Source organism: Heloderma suspectum, chromosome 1 (genome assembly GCF_057233095.1).
Source record: "Heloderma suspectum isolate Gila_16-S chromosome 1, 16-S_ref, whole genome shotgun sequence".
Taxonomy (NCBI): Eukaryota; Metazoa; Chordata; class Lepidosauria; order Squamata; family Helodermatidae; genus Heloderma; species Heloderma suspectum.
In genome coordinates, this window is record NC_139458.1 from 51248210 (window position 1) to 51269352 (window position 21143).

The window sequence follows — 21143 nt, forward strand, 5'->3', positions numbered from 1 at the left end:
GGGTGGGGGAGTCAGCCCACCCTCACGTAACGTGGCTCCGCCAAGCAATCCACCAATCGCTGCTCAAGATTTAGAGCGACAACGTCTCTACCCAACAGGCACGAGCAATCCCAAACCAATCGCCACCTTGTAAGATTAAATGCGACCAGGTTGCTCCAATCAGCAGTTCTCTTCTTAGCCAGTGAGGAACCCATATCGATGGAGCGACGTTGCTCCCAACCACTCGACAATCGTCTTGCTTCTCTCCGGCCAATCCCTACTTGCCAGAGCAGAATGACATCTAACCAACCAACCAAGTGGTAAATTAGCCTTTCAAGTAAACCAATCAGGGATCGGAGGTAGATTCTTTTATTCTTCCCGCCCTACCGCATGACCAGACCTACTTATTTTCGCGCGCTCGAGTCATTAGGTTCTTCGAAGTGCAAGGAGCAGGACTAAACAGACTTCTAAGGGCGAGTGATGTCTAGATTTTATAAGGCTGCAATCCCATGCACTCTTACATGCCTGGAGTAACTCCATGGAACTCTGGCATTTACTTCTGTCAACAACCGCAGGATCAGGATGCAAAAAGCGAGCGGAGTTAAATAGCATAAACCAGAATTGGTATGATGGACTGTAACTATTAATAAATGTGTCCCCAGTAATTAGTGCCCTTGCCTTCTTTGTACCTGCTGTATTATCTATTTATCTGGCTACAGAGCCAAAAATGTAAGTAGTGGGATCACTGGGTCACCAAATAGATGTGGGAACAGTATGACTGTTGCTTTGCTGATCTCAGAGCCACAGAATAGACCAGCTTTGAGCCTTCCCCAACATGCTGCCCTCCAGATATGCTGGACTACAACTCCTATCATCCCGAACCAGCATGACCAGTCCTGTTGAAGGCCGTGATCAGTTGCATATTCCAGTGATCCACAAGGGCCAGGTCAGTGACAAGGCCACTAACAAGACTTGAAAAATTCCACAGAGATTCTGCAGTCCAGTAAGATCCATTCTCCAGGGATGGGGCTCCTGAAATCTATGTCCTGGCAAAGTGATGATCTAACTGGTGAATAAAGAACAAGAAGTATACATTCAGGAACAGTGGTAACAGAGTTGACCTTTCTCTTCCCAGCTGCAATCCCCCTTGAAAATTGTCCCCTGAATAGCAATTAAGCCAAAAAAAAAAATCTTCCACTGGCACCATTGGACAGTCAAGGCTCTGGGGAATAGATCTGGGGTCCTGGGAAATAGATTTGGGCCCAGGCCAGCAATGCCCCACGTGACGATTTAGCCGTAAATACAGATTATCGCAGTCTCATAAAAAAACACATAAGACCATTACAATTCCAAATCACTTTACAGAACAGTGCAAACCTTTTAAACATCCTTTGTTTTTACGATTGTGTCTGACTGCAGTGCAAACTGATCCTGTAGTCCTGCGTTGCTGTGAGAAGTTTAATATCCTAATGTAACAGCAATTCAACAAGACATAAACAATGTAGAAAGAATAATCAATCCAGGAATAGTGATAAGCAACTGATTCCAAAGAATCCATATCGATTGTACAGCTATTCCACTAACCATGGCATCATCCATGGACAACACCCATAGCGACTCCATAGGCAGAACCCACATATCCCTGGGGCTGTGCATTGGGTTACAGTGGTGTGATTTCTACCAACGCTCATGATTTGAGTATGCAGAATTGTGCCAGCGCAAGAATCCATCCCAGTTATGGGAGAGTATATAGAATGCCACATAAACAGTCAATTCCTCCATCTCTTCCCCATCCTGCGGGCTTCTCCAACAATTTTTGTTTTGCATGAGAGACAGTGATGCAAGTGCAACTGGGTTGATACAGCTGTATAGCCTAAACACCCTAGTCTGTGTCTAGTGTGTGATTGCTATACATTAAGGGCACAAACTTATAAATGTTTAGACAGAAAAACTCCAGCAAAGGAGATTGGTACCTTGTCGTGGTGCTGGAGCTTGAGCACCTCAATGACGTCGTGAGCTAAACCATGAAGGGACACCCAAGACGGGAAGGTCATGGCAGAGAGGTCAGACTAAATACGATCACTGGGGAAGGAAATGGCAACCCACCCCAGTATTCTTGCCATGAAAAATAAATGGATCAGTACAACCAGAGATATGTCGGTATGCCATCAGAGGATGGGACTCCCAGGTCGGAAGATGGTCAAAATGCTACTGGGGAGGAACAGAGGATAAGTTCAACTAGCCCCAGATGTGATGACGCAGCTAGCTCAAAGCCGAAAGGACAGCTAGCAGCCGATGGTGCTGGTGGTGAATGACGAATCTGCTGTTCTAAAGATCAACACACCATAGCAACCTGGGATGTAAGATCTCTGAGCCAGGGCAAATTGGATGTGGTTATTGGGGAGATGTCAAGATTAAATATAGACATTTTGGGTGTCAGTGGACTGGAATGGGCCACTTCACATCAAATGACCACCAGAGCTACTACTGTGGACAAGAGGACAACAGAAGAAATGGAGTAGCCTTCATAATTAATAATAAAGTGGCTAAAGCAGTGCTTGGATACAATCCAAAAAATGATAGAATGATCTCAATTTGAATTCAGGGTAAGCCATTTAACATCACAGTGATCCAAATATACGCCCCAACCACAGATGCTGAAGAAGCAGAAGTAGAACAGTTCTATGAGGATCCGCAGCACCTACTGGATAGTACGCCAAAAGAAGATGTTATTTTCATTACAGGAGACTGGAATGCTAAGGTGGGTAGTCGAACGACACCTGGAATTACAGGCAAGCATGGTCTGGGAGAACAAAATGAAGCAGGACATAGGCTGATAGAATTTTGCCAAGACAAATCACTGTGCATAACAAACACTCTCTTCCAACAACCTAAGAGTCCTACATGGACTTCACCAGACGATCGACACCGAAATCAGATTGACTACATCCTTTGTAGCCAAAGGTGGTGGACATCTATGCAGTCGGTAAAAACAAGACCTAGAGCTGATTGTAGTTCAGATCATGAACTTCTTATTGCACAATTTAGAATCAGGCTAAAGAGAATAGGGAAGACCCACAGATCAGTTAGATATGAGCTCACTAATATTCCTAATGAATATGCAGTGGAGGTGAAGAATAGATTTAAGGGACTAGATTTAGTAGATAGGGTCCCGGAAGAATTATGGACAGAAGTTTGCAACATTGTTCAGGAGGCGGCCACAAAAAACGTCCCAAAGAAAACCAAGAAGGCAAGATGGCTGTCTGCTGAGACACTGGAAGCAGCCCAAGAAAGAAGGAAATCAAAAGGCAACAGTGATAGGGGGAGATATGCCCAATTAAATGCAAAATTCCAGAGGTTAGCCAGAAGAGATAAGGAATTATTTTTAAACAAGCAATGCACGGAAGCGGAAGAAGATAATAGAACAGGAAGGACAAGAGACATCTTCCAGGAAATTAGAAACATCGGAGGTAAATTCCAGGCAAAAATGGGTATGATCAAAAACAAAGATGGCAAGGACCTAACAGAAGCAGAAGAGATCAAGAAAAGGTGGCAAGAATATACGGAAGATCTGTATAGGAAGGATAATAATACCGGGGATAGATTTGACGGTGTGGTCAGTGAGCTAGAGCCAGATATCCTGAAGAGTGAGGTTGAATGGGCCTTAAGAAGCATCGCTAATAACAAGGCAGCAGGAGATGACGGTATCCCAGCTGAACTGTTTAAAATCTTGCAAGATGATGCTGTCAAGGTGATGCATGCCATATACCAGCAAATTTGGAAAACACAAGAATGGCTAACAGATTGGAAAAAATCAATTTATATCCCTATACCAAAAAAGGGAAGCACCAAAGAATGTTCAAACTATTGAACAGTGGCACTTATTTCACATGCCAGTAAGGTAATGCTCAAGATCTTGCAAGGTAGCCTCCAGCAATTCATGGAACGAGAATTGCCAGATGTATAAGCTGAGTTTCGAAAAGGCAGAGGAACTAGAGACCAAATTGCCAATATCCGCTGGATAATGGAGAAAGCCAGGGAGTTTCAGAAAAAGATCTATTTCTGTTTTATTGACTATTCTAAAGCCTTTGACTGTGTGGATCATCACAAATTGTGGCAAGTTCTTGGTGGTATGGGGATACCAAGTCATCTTGTCTGCCTCCTGAGGAATCTGTATAACGACCAAGTAGCAACGGTAAGAACAGACCACGGAACAACCGACTGGTTTAAGATTGGGAAAGGAGTACGGCAGGGTTGTATACTCTCACCCTACCTATTCAACCTGTACGCAGAACACATCATGTGACGTGCTGGGCTTGATGAAGCCAAGGCTGGAGTTAAAATCGCTGGGAGAAACATTAACTATCTCAGATATGCAGATGATACCACTTTGATGGCTGAAAGCGAGGAGGAGCTGAGGAACCTTCTGACGAAGGTGAAAGAAGAAAGTGCAAAAGCTGGGTTGCAGTTAAACCTAAAAAAAACCAAGATTATGGCAACCAGCTTGATTGATAACTGGCAAATAGAGGGAGAAAACGTGGAGGCAGTGACAGACTTTGTCTTTCTAGGCGCGAAGATTACTGCAGACGCTGACTGCAGCCAGGAAATCAGAAGACGTTTACTTCTTGGGAGGAGAGCAATGACAAATCTTGATAAAATAGTGAAGAGCAGAGACATCACACTAACAACAAAGGTCTGCATAGTTAAAGCAATGGTCTTTCCCGTAGTAACCTATGGCTGCGAGAGCTGGACCATAAGGAAGGCTGAGCGAAGGAGGATAGATGCTTTTGAACTGTGGTGCTGGAGGAAAATTCTGAGCGTGCCTTGGACTGCAAGAAGATCAAACCAGTCCATACTCCAGGAAATAAAGCCAGACTGCTCACTTGAGGGAATGATATTAAAGGCAAAACGGAAGTATTTTGGCCACATAATGAGAAGACAGGAGACCCTGGAGAAGATGCTGATGCTAGGAAAAGTGGAAGGCAAAAGGAAGAGGGGCTGACCAAGGGCAAGAAGGATGGATGATATTCTGGAGGTGACGGGCTCGACCTTGGGGGAGCTGGGGGTGGCGATGGCCGACAGGAAGCTCTGGCGTGGGCTGGTCCATGAAGTCATGAAGAGTCGGAAGCGACTGAACGAATAAACAACAAAGGCAGAAAAAAGGCCTACAGCTCCTAGCATGTCCTAGCATGTCCTAGACAGCCATGTTGGGAACTGTAGGCCTTTTTTTCTGTCTAAACACGCTTAGGATTGTGTCTTAACTTACTTGCATTATGTGAAACTCCAAAATCTACAGTTGGGGTATACCTTTACTTGGATCAACCAAAATTTCACAAAATAGTGAGCAAGCTGTTGAATTCTCCAAAACCCTTCATCAGGCTGAATGTTATGCAAAGTTGGGGAGGAGAAGAAAAAAATGAAAGAGAGCAATAATAGTAAATAGATGTTGTAGCCATAAGGTCCAACACAGATTATATAGAACCAGCATGGTTGTCTTTGCTCTTTATGTGGATTGTGTGAATACAAGGAGACTTATGTGTGGTTCTACTCTATTCTCGTGGCATTTAGCAGTGGTCCCCTTCATGGATTGCTGCCTTGTTGTGGCGAAGGGGCTTGCGTAACTCAGTGAAGCCATAAGCTAGGCTGTGAAGCCACCCAAGATGAACAGGTCATGGCAGAGAGTTCTGACAAAATGTGGTCCACTGGAGAAGGAAATGGCAACCTACTCCAGTATTCTTGCCAAGAAAACCCCATGGAACGTATCACAAGGCTAAAAGATATGACGCCGGAAGATGAGCCCCTCAGGTCGGAAGGTGTCCAATAGAGAGCGCAAGACAGGAAGGCCTGGCGTGCTATGGTCCATGGGGTCATGAAGAGTCGGACATGACTGAACGACTGAACAACAACAACGACTGTATTAAGGAAAAGAAGATCATTTATAATTACACAGTGATCCTTTCTACTTATTACTTGGTGCTGGGAAGTCACACAAACTCAAAGAGAAAATTCTCCAGACATAGTCTTACCTTGGGGAAAACTACAAAATTTTAGTCTGACACAATGTTTAAAATTAATATTTCAACAACGATAGGGTATCTAACCCATGGAACTATTAAAAAGTATGACTAATACGTACCATGGGACTGTTCCCTTAGAAAATGTTTCCAATAGAGATACAACTTAATGAAAGACTTTTTCGGCTGCAATTCTTTACACACTTACTTGGGCGTAAGTCCCACTGAATTGAATTCAATGGGACTTACCTCTGAGTAGACATACATAGAATTGCACTGTTAATTGACTACTCATATGAGTTCAACCATGCAGTCTTATAAATAACTTGAGTCCCACGGAGTTCAATAGACCTTTCTCTCAGGTAAGTGAGTATAGGATTGCAACCTAGGAACCTGATTTTGTAAGCAATTATATGTTTACAGCAATAATGGATAGTTATCAGTAAATCCTGCCTGCAATGCTATGTACCGTGTATTAAGATCCTGATCTGATACTCAGATGGATGTGCCCTTCAGTGGGGTTTTCTCAACTTAACCTATCTTACATGGTTACTGGGAGGTTAATCTGAGCTGACCTACTTGGAGGAAGGGATGCATTATTGCATCAAACAAATAGGATGTATTTTTTATTTACTTGTCAACAAAGAGTCTGTGGCACTTTAAATTTGTTGTTGTTCAGTCATTAGGTTGTGTCCGACTCTTCATGATCCCATGGACCATAGCACGCCAGGCCTTCCTGTCCTCTGCTCTCTCCCGGAGTGTGCTCAAGTTCATATTCATTGCATCAATGATGCTATCTAGCCATCTCATCCTCTGCCGTCCCCTTCTCCTTTTGCCTTCAATCTTTCCCAGCATCAGGGTCTTTTCCAGGGAGTTTTCTCTTCACATTAGGTGGCCAAAATATTTGAGCTTCAGCTTCAGTATCTGTCCTTCCAATGAGCAGTCAGGGTTGATTTCCTTTAGGATTGACTGATTTGACCTCCTTGCATTCTAGGGGACTCGTAAGAGTCTTCTCCAGCACCACAGTTCGAAAGCATCAATTCTTCGGCGCTCAGCCTTCCTTATAGTCCAGCTCTCACAGCCATACATTACTACTGGGAGAACCATAGCTTTGATTATACGGACCTTTGTCGGCAAGGTAATGTCTCTGCTTCTTACTATGCTGTCTAGGTTTGGCATAGCTTTCCTCCCAAGGAGCAACCGTCTTTTAATTTCATGGCTACAGTCACCGTCTGTGGTGATCTTGGAGCCCAAGAAAATAAAATCTGTCACTGCTTCCATTTCTTCCCCTTCCATATGCCAGGAAGTGATGGGGCCAGATGCCATGATCTTCGTTTTTTTAATGTTGAGTTTCAAACCAGCTTTTGCACTCTCCACTTTCACCCTCAACAAGAGGCTCTTTAGATCCTCTTCGCTTTCTGCCATTAGGGTGGTATCGTCTGCGTACCTGAGGTTGTTGATCATTCTCCCGGCAATCTTAATTCCGACCTGTGATTCATCCAACCTGGCGTTTCTCATGATGTACTCTGCATATAAGTTAAATAAGCAGGGCGACAATATGCAGCCTTGTCGTACTCCTTTCCCAATTTTGAACCAATTGGTTGTTCCATGTCTGGTTCTTACTGTTGCTTCTTGACCCTCGTACAGGTTTCTCAGGAGACAGGTAAAGTCTGGTACTCCCATGTCTTTAAGAATTTGCCAGAGTTTGTTGTGATCCACACAATCAAAGGCTTTAGCGTAGTCAATGAAGCAGAAATAGACTTTTTCTGGAATTCTCTTGCTTTCTCCATGATCCAGCGAATGTTGGCGATTTGATCTCTAGCTCCTCTGCCTCTTCGAAACCCAGCTTGTACTTCCGGCACTTTAAATACTAAGGGTTTTATCCAGTTGTGTCCATCTGCCAGGGGTAGAGACCCTGCTGGTGGAATGGATTATCCTTCCCTACTGCATCGTACTGAAATCCGCTCCAGAAAGTTGGGGGGCCCTTTGAAGCAGATTCATTTATTTATTTAATAGATTTATATACCACTGACCATATTTAAAAATATCTTTAGGCGATTTACAAGAAAACTGAATACATTAAAATACAGTTAAATACATAGTAATTCCTAAAATTTATGTAGAATATTAAAACCAATTAGAACCAATACAACACCGTAATTACAAACACAAATGGGGCAGCTCACTCACTCAAGGAAGGCCTCAGTAAAGAAATGGGTCTTTAATTGGCACCTAATGCATGCTAGTTGGCGCTTCCAGAATACTGTATGTGTGTGTGTCTGTGTGTGTGTATATGCGTGTGCATATGGCCAGAGGCCTGCAGGGGGAAACTCCCATGGTGGGGTTTCCCTAACAAATTTATTGTGGTACAAGATTTTGGGGACCAGAGCCTAGGACATAAGCCATAACACATTTGTTAGTCTTTAATGTGCCACAAGACACATTTGTTGTTGTTGCTTGAATGGACTAACTCAGCTACCCTTCTGGAAAATATTTCCTTGAGGTAAGCTTTCACATCATTGTAATAGGTCCCGGTGTGGAAACAGGAAACATGCTTTTCATCATCATCACCATCACCACCACCACCACCACAATAATCCTTACAAGAACTCTGTAAGATAGCACAGTATTGTCATCCCCTATATTGAAAATAGCAGGGCTGAGGCTCAGAATGGTTAGTCCTTGGCACAGGTCATTTGGGATTTCTGAATTTGTAGCCCCACAGTTTTAGCCCCTGTGCTCCTCCAGCTCACGAGCCGAAAGCTCGCCTCCCAAATCCCAAATGCTTTTAGGCGTCCCTTAGGCTGCAATCCCATGCACTGAACTGACGGCGCTTCTCCGAGCGGACAAGCATAGATAGTATCGACCTGCAAGAGAGACGACTTCAGTTTGCATCCCAAACTAGCTCAGCCTGAATGCCACGACACGCAGCCCAGTCTGCTGCGTGTCGACTCGGAGGTCAGCGGCCCCAAGGTGCTGCGTGGGACTGATTCCCAGGTAAATCTGCAGAGAACCGCACCCGCACTCCTCGGCCCGCATTTACTTCTGAGCGCCCCGCCCCTATTTCGGGAGGACTGAATAGCCGAGGCGGGAACTTCCAGGAGCCCCACCCCAGAAGCCTCCGCCGCCGGTTGCCTTGACAGCTCCGCCTCGGCTGTTAAGGAGGGACTCGGGGTGGCCCTGGCCGGGAGAAGAGCGAGTGGGCCGGCGGGCCTTGCGTCTCCCCTTTAGCTGGGAGCAGCCCGGCATGAACAAGTCAGAGATGGCGGACGAGGCGCTCTTCCTGTTGTTGCACAACGAGATGGTGTCTGGGCTGTACCGCGCCGCGGAGCAAGGCGACGGGGTGAGTGAGCGTTGCTGTTCCGGGCAGGAGCCTGGCGCTTCCCCCGGTAGGGGAGAGAGGCGGAGCCTGGGGACTGCAGTGACAACACTTAAAGTACGCGGTGGCCTGCGGGTCCCTTTAACGAAGCTTCCCTACCAGCAGCACCCCGCCATAGAGCGTAGTGGGCGCCTCTCATTTCGGAAAGTGTTCACCCTAAGGTGCCACCGCTCACCCTCGCTGCGTGGTATCCGTTGTCTTGGAGTTCTAGTTTATGGCCTTGCCCAGGTGTTTCTAGGCTTTGGTGGCTGAACAGGTTGGTCAAGAGTAAGACGCCACGCTTGGTGTCCAGGTTTAGGGCCCATTTGGGGCATGTCCAGTGATGACCAAGGTTTCCTGTCCCCCACTTCTGTGGCAGCAGAGATGGACAGTGAGTCTCACATAGTAACACTGGATTATGGAAGTAAGACTTGGGGTGGTTCCGGACGGAGGGCTTCTAGCGTTACAGTTGTGTTTTTTTGTGGTAAGAGAAAAGATGGAAGAAATGCTGGGAAAACATGGGGGGGGGGGTTGAGTTGAAGGTAGTGTTGTCTGGACCCCTGTAAAATTCCATGAATGAGGCAGGGCGATGGCGCCATAAAAGCCTCCTCCGGAAGCATCCTTGATGAGGTTAGAAATCAGGCTCATTGGTTTCTCTGAGACATCTCTTCTGATTGCAGTTTAACTGAACAGATTGGTTTCTGGTTTTATTATTTTAGGACCCTCCTTTTGTATTGGTACATATCCTTATCGCCGCATTGGTGAAATGAAGCGACATGGCAGACTGATGAATTGTGTTCTAAGCTTCCCTCCTATAATACACCATGATTGCCCTTCTTCTCTGCTAGGGGCAGACTGTAATCTGAATGACATAAACTACCTGTTCTAGGGGTTTTAGAGAATCCTACACTGCCCAGGGGGTTGGAGATCATGTTAACATGGTTTTTAAATATGTAGGTCTTCAGTGTGGCATGTATGGTGTGGTCAGATTTCAGGCCTTCAAAGTGTAACACTATTAGAACAGCAGAGAGTCATGAGGTATCTGAAAGGCTAACACATTTATTACGGCATAAGCTTTCATGGACTGCAATCCACTTCATCTGAAGTCTACTCTGGTCCATGGAAGCTTATGCCCTAATAAACCTGTTAGTCGTTCAGATGCCTCATGACTCTATGTTGTTTTTGCTACAACAAACTAACATGACTATTGCTGTACTTATTAGCATGGTAAAGGGAATACAGACATGTTTCTGTTTGTTGCCCCAAATCCACTATTCTCCCATGTCAGGTGTCACAGACAACATCCTTTGGGTTAAACTTTAAAATTGATGAGGCAAGGGAGAAGTGTGGAAGAACACTTAACCAATAATTTTAAAATGGATGTGTATAAGTTATTGGGTTTTGTTGGATGTTTTTTGTACACACGCTTGCTACAAGATTGTCATTTTGTACTTTACAGGAAAATGGACGATGCATCACAAAACTGGAAAATATGGGGTTTAGAGTAGGACAGGGATTAATAGAAAGGTGAGTGAAATGAATGCATAGCTTCTCTCATGGCATATTCCTTGTCCTTAGAGTAGCAAATATTCTAGCAGGTTTCCTAATGTCCTTCTAGGAACACCATGCAAATTCAGTCAATCAGAAATTTGCTAATGGACTTTGCTTCATACTTGCTCTACATCAGCCTTCCCCAACTTGGTGCCCTCCAGACATGTTGGATGACAATTCCCATCATTCCAGGCCATGGTCACCATTCATCATGATGACTGGCAATTATGGGAGTTGTAGTCTAACACATCTGGAGGGCACCAGGTTTGGGAAGGCTGTTCTACATTTACACAAAGAGTAGAAGAAAAGATTGAGTGTGAGAAGTGTTGGTTGTCTGCAGCCTGGAGGGAACGTTTATGGTTTTTCAGAAGGAATAGACCATCGACTTGAAGAATGTATTAGCTGGGTAGGTTGTGAGTTGTGACACTCAAATGGCTTGTGTCAGAATTGGCTTCACTCTGCAGCACTAATGCCATTTTCTTTTATTTGTGTTTTTAAAGAGAGAGAAAAGGATGGCAGTGAAATAGAGACAGATGTGGTTAAAAAAAAAAAAAAATTGTCCCATGTTCAAATTCTGGGATAAAAGTGGGTCCTTGGTCTGAAAAGCTTGAAAAATACTGTCCAATATACTTAATCTTAATTCAGTGTTTTAATTTTGTGCAGGTTCTCTGAAATCACTCATGGCTCTTAATGTGACCATAATTGTGTTTTGCCATTCTGATTCCTTTCCTGTTCAGGAACATATATGTTTTGTTTGGTTCATAGTGTACTGAAAAACTCCAAGACCTTTATTTTTGTGACTGCAGCTTAAGACATATCATTTCATTACTATTTGAAATCCCATAGAGTGGTATGCATATTTATTAACATTAGACAGTCAAAGAAACATACAAGAATGAAAAAATTGCTTTAAGTAATATAGCGGAACTTTTGATTTTGAGAAAAAGATGCATGCAGTTAGTTATGTTGTATACTAGTAAGAAACATAAATGTGACATGGCTGTTTTAAGTCGTGGGAAAATACGAAATTGCCTTATATCAGGGCAGACTATTAGTCTGTCCAGTTCTGTCTACTTCTGGCAGTTGCTCTCCAGGGTCTTCAAGATAGGGCTTTCCCATTATCTGATCTCTCTTTTTTTGAACTAGAGCCAGGAATTCAACGTGGGACCTTCTGCATGCAAAGCATGTGCTCTGTCATTGAGCTATGGTCCCTCCTCAAAAGTCCATTAAGGGAGCAATCCTATGGCCACTAGGCAGCGGCTAGACGGCCATAGGATATGTTGTTTTCTGGGAACCGACCTCGGAGCCTGTGCTTCGAGGTCAGTTCCTGGACAATTGACCTCCCTCCACTTCTGTGCTGCCTCAGAGGCAGCGTGGAACAGCCCCATCCTCTGCACTCGCAAGAGGAGTGCGGAGCGGCCAAAAAGGGGCGTGGCTGGGGGCGTTCCAGGGCGGGGAGGATGGAAATGCCTGTACGACACATCGTACAGCAGCCTCCTCCCCCGCGCAGCCCTCCCCGCTGCTAGACAGCCGCAATCGGCTGTCTAGCCAAAAAAGCAGGGCAAGAAAAGCATGGTAGGAACAATCCCCTCCGTTCTTCTCCTGCCCTGCTTTGGATAGGCGGTCGACTCCGAGTTCGGAGGCGGCCACCTATCTGGATAGGATTGCTCCCTAACTCTCTCATATTAAAATCACTGGGTGGGTTTATAAGGCTGGCTGGAGTGTGCCCATGCTTTTTACTTTTCTGGCTCTTTAACCCATAACTAAGTATTGGTGCTTCCAGATGGAGTGCTACCAATCAAAAGACATCATATAGCTATTCTGTCTTTCCCTTCTTAACGGAATTTCTGTGGTAAGAAAAAAAGATGGAAGAAGTGGCAGAAAACCTTGGGAGGGTTACAAATGGAAGACAATGACTTCTAGAATCCCTCCCCCTGTAAAATTCTGTGTTTGAGGAAGGGCAACTGCACAATAAAAGCCTCATCTGGAAGCATCCTATGTATTAAACATTTTTGCATGTAATTTGTTACTTAAATGCATTACTGTACTTTAACTTATGTGAAGATAATCAAATTCTACTACTACTTTGGACTGCTTTTTCTTAGGTTTACTAAAGATACTGCCAGATTCAAGGATGAATTAGATATAATGAAGTTTATCTGCAAAGATTTTTGGACTACTGTGTTCAAAAAACAAATTGATAACCTCAGGACCAACCATCAGGTATAATGAATTTGTAGAGCAGTCAACAATATTGCACATCATTACTAAGTTGGCATAGAAGAAAGCTGCAAGTATATCTACTTTATTGAGCTTCAAAGATAAATATATTAATATCAACTCTGAACCTGAATTAAGATAATTAACACCCAGAGCTGAGATAGGTTGTCAGCAGAATCATGTAGCCCAGTGTGAAGGAACAGAACTGTCTTCCATGTTTCTTTTATATAATTTTTTGGATGTTATGGGGTTAATTGCCTTTGCATGAGTGCTGAACCAAAAGGTCAAAAGTTCAGGCCTCCCTGCAGGTGTCTACAAAAGGAGAGGAGGAAAAGAGAGTGGTTGAAAAAATGGCCAGAAAGATAAGGAGCCTGTAGGAGGGTACTGTGGTGCTGAAGCATCTGTAGTTTCCCAAGAAGTAGCTTTGGTTTTGCAAAGACCTCAGCAGGAGAAATTTAGGGTAAAGGTGAGCCCTCCTGATTGGTCAAAGTTATAAGAGCATAGGCTAATTTTAACATATAAAAAACTGGAGGACAAAGAGATAATTTTTATAGAGGAAGGCTGGAAGGAAAGAAGAAATGAAAAGAGAAAGAAAATCAGAGAGCTTTTGGGAGAACCTGCTAGGGAAAATTGTGATAGTAAGATATTGCTGGGAAAAACTCAGAGAAGATAGAGCCAGTATAGTTGGATAACTAAACGCTGGATGCGTTTAACCCTGGTTATTTTCTTACCCTTTTGGCTCTTAAGGCTGTGTGTGTGTGTGTGTGTGTGTGTGTATGTATGTGTATGACTGGGTCTGCATGATAGCCATGATGAGCCGTGATGCCCAAAGGCACCATCCTGTGTATTGAAGCCATGACTATGGCTTGTTGTGTCATCCGAAGCCAGCAGAAGTGAATTGTGCGAAAGTTAAACATCCCTCACATAACCCTAAACCAGGCCATGGGTTCTGTGAGGGTTGTTTAACCCTGTCACAACCTATCCTGCTGGGTTCAGACAACACAACAATCCACAGTCACAGCTTGAATATTAAAAATGGTCGCCAGCACACATTGCAGCCCGCCGTGGCTTAAACCACAGTGGGCTGTTTGATCATGCAAACAGGCCCCGTGTGTGTGTGTGTTGGTATTGGTGTTGTAACTATACAGATGTTAAACCCTTTTTCCTAATAATACTTTTCAGTACATTATTTAAAATTTTGTTGTTTAAACTTTGTGGTCTTTTTTTCTTGTTGGGTCACCAATCCTATGCCTAAAGGCCAAACCCCACACTATTCAAATGTGTTTACAAGAGACTCAGAGGGTTTTAAGGCAGTTTGGTGGAGGGAGCTGGGAAAAGAATTGTACCTGGTGACAGTGGAAGGCTCATTGGAAGGGGAGGGCAAATAGAAGTGGGCTGCTCTATTTGGCCTGGTCTCCATTCCACACACAGATTGGGGTGTAGCCGGTCCTGTGACACCCAGCATTTGCTGGACTCTACAATTTTAGGCTAGGTGCAAGAAAGGGCCACTACAATTATTTTTAAAATGCGTTTGTTTGGATTCACTTTGTAGGGAGAGGGGCACATTCACTAAACCTCGCTCTCCTTCCCAAATGTGACTGGCGAGATTACAGTTTAATTGATGGGGCTACACTTGTTTCCCTATCAAGTGCATACTATGTGCACAGAATCTAGCTTATGCACATTATTGTTACCCATTTCTGCAGGGCATTTATGTGCTTCAGGATAACAAATTCCGTCTCCTGACTCAGATGTCTGCTGGAAAACAGTATCTGGAACATGCCCCTAAGGTATGTAATCATATCGTATGTAGTTTATAATAGTAGGTTCAAAACAAGGGTTCTTCATTGAGTTGTAACTTAAGCCTTATTTACACTTTCTTCTCTGTGCATATTGTGAGGAGGGGGCAGAGTTGCACTTGACTATGGGCTGTATTTCAGCTCTGTTTTTTTCATGTATATAGTGTGATGTCTTTATTGCTTTTTTTTACTCTGTGTAGATATGAATTTTAGCACGTTTGGCATAAATTCTGGATAGTTTCCTATCAATTAATTGTATACTAGTTGTCAAATCCACATCTTTGTGTGCATGCTATTATTCTAGGACTATCAAGAGATTTTTGCTTATGGGTCCTCTATCCTCACTCCCTTCGTGGAGGCAGGGCTGGCATCAAGGATGGGCATGGATGGGCACCTGCTGAGGGCACACACCCCAGCACTGACAGGAGCCCCCAGACTTGCTCCTCTTCATCATTGCAACCTGCTTGTTCACCTGCCTTTTGTTCTGGCCCAGACAATGGTGGTGTGAGGAGGAGGAGGAGCAGGAGATGCCACTGCCTGCTTGCTCACTGGCTCTCCACCTGTCAAGCAAGCAAGTGGTAGCAATGATGAGAAAGAGGAGCAGCAGCAATAGCAGCTGGTGACAATGGAGGCGAGAAGGTAGACTCACTGAGGGAGGGTGTCCACTGAGGGTATCTTGCCTAAGGCCCTCAAAAACTTGGAGCTGGCACTGCAGAGGTGTATTCAATCTGTTCTGGAAAGGCTCCCACTCCCCCTAAAGAATAAAGTCGCCAGCTTGGGCTGATGTTCCTGTTTTGTCATTGGAGTGAGACCCAAGTGGCTTCTGTGGCATGGAGCGTCTTCCACCAGGTGTGCTTGGTGCAACAGCTGCATGCTGTCCTGGACAGATACCCTGATCACAGTTATCTATGTTCTGGTAACCTCCGGAGTAGACTACTGTACTACATGATATGGATTTCCATGTAAGAGCACTATGGACGAAATGCTGTGGTTCCTGGGAGGATGTTGCAGGGACTATAAGATTTTGGGGATCTCCTGGCCCTGGGGAGGGAGGTCTGCAGGTAGAGAAGGTGTGCCCTCAGAAGCCTCCACTGGAGGACCTGCTGTAGCTGCTCTGTTGCCAACATTCAGGGGGAGAGGGCAAAAAGGAAATGACTGGGGAGGCACACCCTTGGAATGGGGTGGGGGAACACCAGCCCTGGAACTGGTGTAGTTTATTTCCCTGCCTTTGGGAACACTAGGAAGAGACAAAAGAAAATGCTCCCCCCGCCACGCTACTGGCACAACCCCAACAAGAGTCTAGGATTTGGCCATTACTCCACCACGACCTCTGCCTTCCCAGACCAGGTAGGATTGCTCTGTGAATAAGTTCATGTTTAACCTCAACACGAACTTAACTGTTGAGATGTCACATACAAATGATTAGATTCTTATTTTGTTTATTCTGATTTAATGTATTTTTTAGTATTTGGCATTTACTTGTGGATTAATTAGAGGTGCGTTATCAAACTTGGGAATAAAGAGTATTGTGACAGCTGAAGTCTCAACCATGCCTGCATGTAAGTATACTTTGTATCAGCAAAGAAGTATATGTATTCTTTGTATTAAGAATACATATATTTGTATACATACATATTATATACATATAATATGTATGTATTAACTGTCTCTTCCACTTGAGCAAACAGTTGTTCAGAGCATAACTCAGAATACGAAATCAATGAGACAAGTGACTGATTGTTAGCAACTAGTATTTACTATTTATTATTAACATTTATATACCACCTTATCTGTTGTACACTAACCTGATGGCTATTTGGCAGTCTTCTTATACAGGAATATGGTAGTGTAAGGCTTATTACACTAATAATATAGACAGAGTGCCTGAGGAGCTATGGATGGAGGTCCATAACATTGTTCAGGAGGCAGCAACGAAATCCATCCCAAAGAAAAAGAAATGCAAGAAAGCAAAGTGGCTGTCTGAGGAGGCTTTACAAGTAGCTGAGGAAAGAAGGGAAGCGAAAAGCAAGGGAGAAAGGGGAAGATATATCCAACTGAATGCACAGTTCCAGAGAATAGCAAGGAGAGACAAGAAGGCCTTCTTAAATGAACAATGCAAAGAAATCAAGGAAAACAACAGAATGGGAAAGACTAGAGTTCTCTTCAAGAAAATTGGAGATCTCAAGGGAACGTTTTGTGCAAAGACAGGCATGATAAAGGACAAAGAAGGCAGGGACCTAACAGAAGCAGATGAGATTAAGAAGAGGTGGCAAGAATACACAGAAGAACTATACAGGAAAGATCTTAATGTCCCTGATAGCCATGATAGTGCGGTCACTGAACTTGAGCTGGACATCCTAGAGAGTGAAGTCAAGTGGGCCTTAGGAAGCATTACTAACAACAAAGCTAGCGGAGATGACAGTATTCCAGCTGAGCTATTTAAAATCCTAAAAGATGACGCTGTTAAAGTGCTGCACTCAATATGCCAACAAATTTGGAACACTCAACAGTGGCCACAAGACTGGAAAAGGTCAGTTTACATTCCAATTCCAAAGAAGGGCAACGCCAAAGAGTGTTCAATCTACTGTACAATTGCGCTCATTTCACATGCCAGCAAGGTGATGCTCAAAATCCTACAAGCTAGGCTTCAGCAGTATGCGAACCGAGAACTACCGGAAGTACAAGCTGGGTTTCAAAGAGGCAGAGGAACTAGAGATCAAATCGTCAACATTCGCCAGATCATGGAGAAAGCAAGAGAATTCCAGAAAAATGTCTATTTCTCCTTCATTGACTACGCTAAAGCCTTTGATTGTGTGGATCACAACAAACTGTGGCAAATTCTTAAAGTGATGGGAGTACCAGACCACCTTACCTGTCTCCTGAGAAACCTGTACGAGGGTCAAGAAGCAACAGTAAGAACCAGACATGGAACAACCGAGTGGTTCAAAATTGGGAAAGGAGTACGACAAGGCTGCATATTGTCGCCCTGCTTATTTAACTTATATGCAGAGTACATCATGAGAAACGCCAGGTTGGATGAATCACAGGTCGGAATTAAGATTGCTGGGAGAATTATCAACAACCTCCGATATGCAGACGATACCACCCTAATGGCAGAAAGCGAAGAGGATCTAAAGAGCCTCTTGTTGAGGGTGAAAGAGGAGAGTGCAAAAGCTGGTTTGAAACTCAACATTAAGAAAACTAAGATCATGGCATCTGGCCCTATCACTTCCTGGCATATAGAAGGGGAAGAAATGGAAGCAGTGACAGATTTTACTTTCTTGGGCTCCAAGATCACCGCAGACGGTGACTGTAGCCATGAAATTAAAAGACACTTGCTCCTTGGGAGAAAGCTATGGCAAACCTAGACAGCATAGTAAGAAGCAGAGACATCACCTTGCTGACAAAGGTCCGTCTAATCAAAGCTATGGTTTTCCCAGTAGTAACGTATGGCTGTGAGAGCTGGACTATAAGGAAGGCTGAGCGCCGAAGAATTGATGCCTTCGAACTGTGGTGCTGGAGAAGACTCTTACGAGTCCCCTGGACTGCAAGGAGGTCAAACCAGTCCATCCTAAAGGAAATCAGCCCTGAGTGCTCATTGGAAGGACAGATCCTGAAGCTGAAGCTGAAATATTTTGGCCACCTAATGCGAAGAGAAAACTCTCTGGAAAAGACCCTGATGCTGGGAAAGACTGAAGGCAAAAGGAGAAGGGGACGGCAGAGGATGAGATGGCTAGATAGCATCACCGATGCAATGAATATGAACTTGAGCACACTCCGGGAGAGAGCGCAGGACAGGAAGGCCTGGCATGCTATGGTCCATGGGGTCATGAAGAGTCGGACACGACTGAACGACTGAACAACAATGTTTTTACACCCTGGCCAGGAGCCTGAGGCTGTCGGGGAACTACACCTCCCACATAGCTCTGCGCCACGCAGGCGTGCAGGGAGAAAAACACAATGGCAGGGACAAAGGGAGGGCCCTGGGTTTTGCGAGTTGAGCCTGCTCTCCAAGTGGCCTTATTGGCAGCAGGGATGGTGGTGGAGGTGGCAGCGAATGCTCTGAGGCAATGGCGGAGGAGGAAAAGAAGCAGCCCTAGGAAAAGCTGGGTTTTAAAATGTGGAGGAAGAGGGAAGGAGGTGGGCTTCAGGCCTGAGGAGAAGAACCACATATCAGTGGCGATGGGTGTGAGGAAGCAAGGGCCAAAAGTCCTTGGTTGTGTTGAAGAAAAGTAACCTCCATACATCTTCTGGAGGACTGACATAGCCCAAGTCAAGGAACAGTATGTTTCGCCCTCAGACTACTAGCATCTTTGGTGACATGGGCTTTACACTAGTTTAAAAGACTAAAACCCTGCAACAATAACAACAGGAACATTAAAAACAATAAAAACAAAAAACCCCACTTGCTCTTAAAATATTGTTCTGAGGACAGAAAAGCACTTATCTAAAGCAAAATCAGGGAGCTCAGTAGGAAAGAATATGTGAGGTGGCAATTGAGCTGTCTTAATTTCTGCCTAGAGATCCGAAAGCCTAACAGGACTAGATTTGCTCTGAGCCCACAGATCTTTCCAGAGCCCTAAAATGGATGTCATACCAAACTTCTCTGATTTTTTTTTCTTGTCCAGCCAAACCAGGTGTGATTGCAGCTTTTGGAGTGCAGGAGTAGGTGATGAGATTCTTCACCCTCCCACAAGTCATTTAGGGCTGCCTTTATGCAAAACATTTTCACCTAAGAATTTTTCATTAACAATACTCAAGAGACTGCAGTTAAGCCTTTGTGTTGAATTTGGACTGGCACAGGACTATAGTCCTGAACATTTCAGCCTAGTTTGACAACCCTACGTGCTTGAACCCTACACACATGCTTGATGTTGCAAAAACCTCTCTTCAATTTATACTCTAAGGCTGCGGTACTAAACACACAAAGGAGTATGCCCACTGAAAACAATGGAACTTATTTCTGAGTATACATGCATAGAATTTTGCTGTTATATACCCTAAAATGTAAGTCTAAGAAATTAGGACCTGCAGAAAGCATGACTACTCAACTGAGGATAAAACAGGCTGCAGTGCCATACCTATTTTCTTGGGAGTAAGCTCTACCGCACCCAATGGGCTGGTTCACATGATCAAAATAAACTACCATGGCTTATTTAAATTGCAGCGTGTACCGGACATGTGCAGGATATGATTTCCATAATCACCACCTGGGTGTAGCTTGTCATGTCCTCTGAACCTGGGCGGCATGGCTTGTTGGAGAGGGAAACCACCTTCCAATAATCCTACAACAGCCCATGGGTTATTGGAGGTTTGTTTCCCCCTCCAACAAGCCATGCTGCCCAGGTTCGGAAATTATAGAAATTGTGCCTCACATACAGCGGGCATGTGCTGTGATTTCAATAAGCCACCATGGCATGTACCAGGCTTAGATAAGCCATGGTGACTTATTTTGATTGTGCGAACTGGGTCAATGGACTTATTTCTGAGTAGACAGTTATAGGATTACACTGACTATACTTCATGTAAACAAATGAGCCAATCCCCTTAATACTGAAAGTTGATTTGGTTAAATATAGTTAGATGTATATTATAGGAGATTATAGTATAAGTTGTTGTAACTGTACTTCTTCAACTAGATGAAGTTGCTTCTGCTAGATAAGGTGGATATTCTGTAACATTTTTTTTTTCTTTTCTCTGCAGGCAAATTTCAGGTGATGATTCAGAAGACATAAACATGTATAAAATCAGCCTCCTGCTCTGTAAAATACAAAAATAAACTGTATATTTTATTTATAAGTATAGGTACATGAAGTTGTCCTGCTTTGTGTAAAATGTCAATTAGCCAAATAGCCTAACACACTAATTTTCAAATATGACCAGTAGCCTTTGTTCCTAGCTTAGCCTGTAGATTTTTATCATTCAGTTTGTGTGTTTCCAAGATGATGTATTTTACAAGTTTGCAGTGATGGAATAGAAACCTTGATTAAATACCCAGTTCTAATACCTGGTTAACGATGCAGTATTTTGATCTGGCAATATAGAATTTGTTCAAGGCTCTGCTTCAGAGGTGGGTTTGGCAAGATCTTGGCATGTAGTGAACCCCTTTTATTTTAACTAAGGGCACAATCTTATGTGGATTGCCGGCAGCCTTTGAACTTGGAGGCTGTAGAGTATCCAGTGCAAGGCTGGAGGACAGTGGAGGCAGTCTTCGCCTCTATG

The 21143-nt window shown here is 44.1% G+C and overlaps 1 protein-coding gene across 4 annotated transcripts; it reads left to right on the plus strand.

The window, feature by feature from the left end:
• The first annotated feature begins 9145 nt into the window (after positions 1 to 9145).
• TRAPPC6B (trafficking protein particle complex subunit 6B) lies at positions 9146 to 20729 on the plus strand. 4 transcript variants are annotated; one of them, XM_084843073.1, is made up of 6 exons: positions 9146 to 9429; positions 10811 to 10878; positions 13008 to 13125; positions 14829 to 14912; positions 16387 to 16480; positions 20625 to 20729. In XM_084843073.1, exons 1-6 carry the CDS (start codon positions 9241 to 9243, stop codon positions 20654 to 20656), a joined length of 585 nt encoding a protein of 194 aa, XP_084699199.1. In that variant the 5' UTR covers positions 9146 to 9240; the 3' UTR covers positions 20657 to 20729. The 4 variants fall into 4 exon arrangements, with proteins under 4 accessions (XP_084699199.1, XP_084699210.1, XP_084699230.1 ...); XM_084843084.1 differs by having other exon boundaries at positions 9146 to 9336; XM_084843104.1 differs by having other exon boundaries at positions 9389 to 9775.
• Positions 20730 to 21143: the final 414 nt, after the last annotated feature.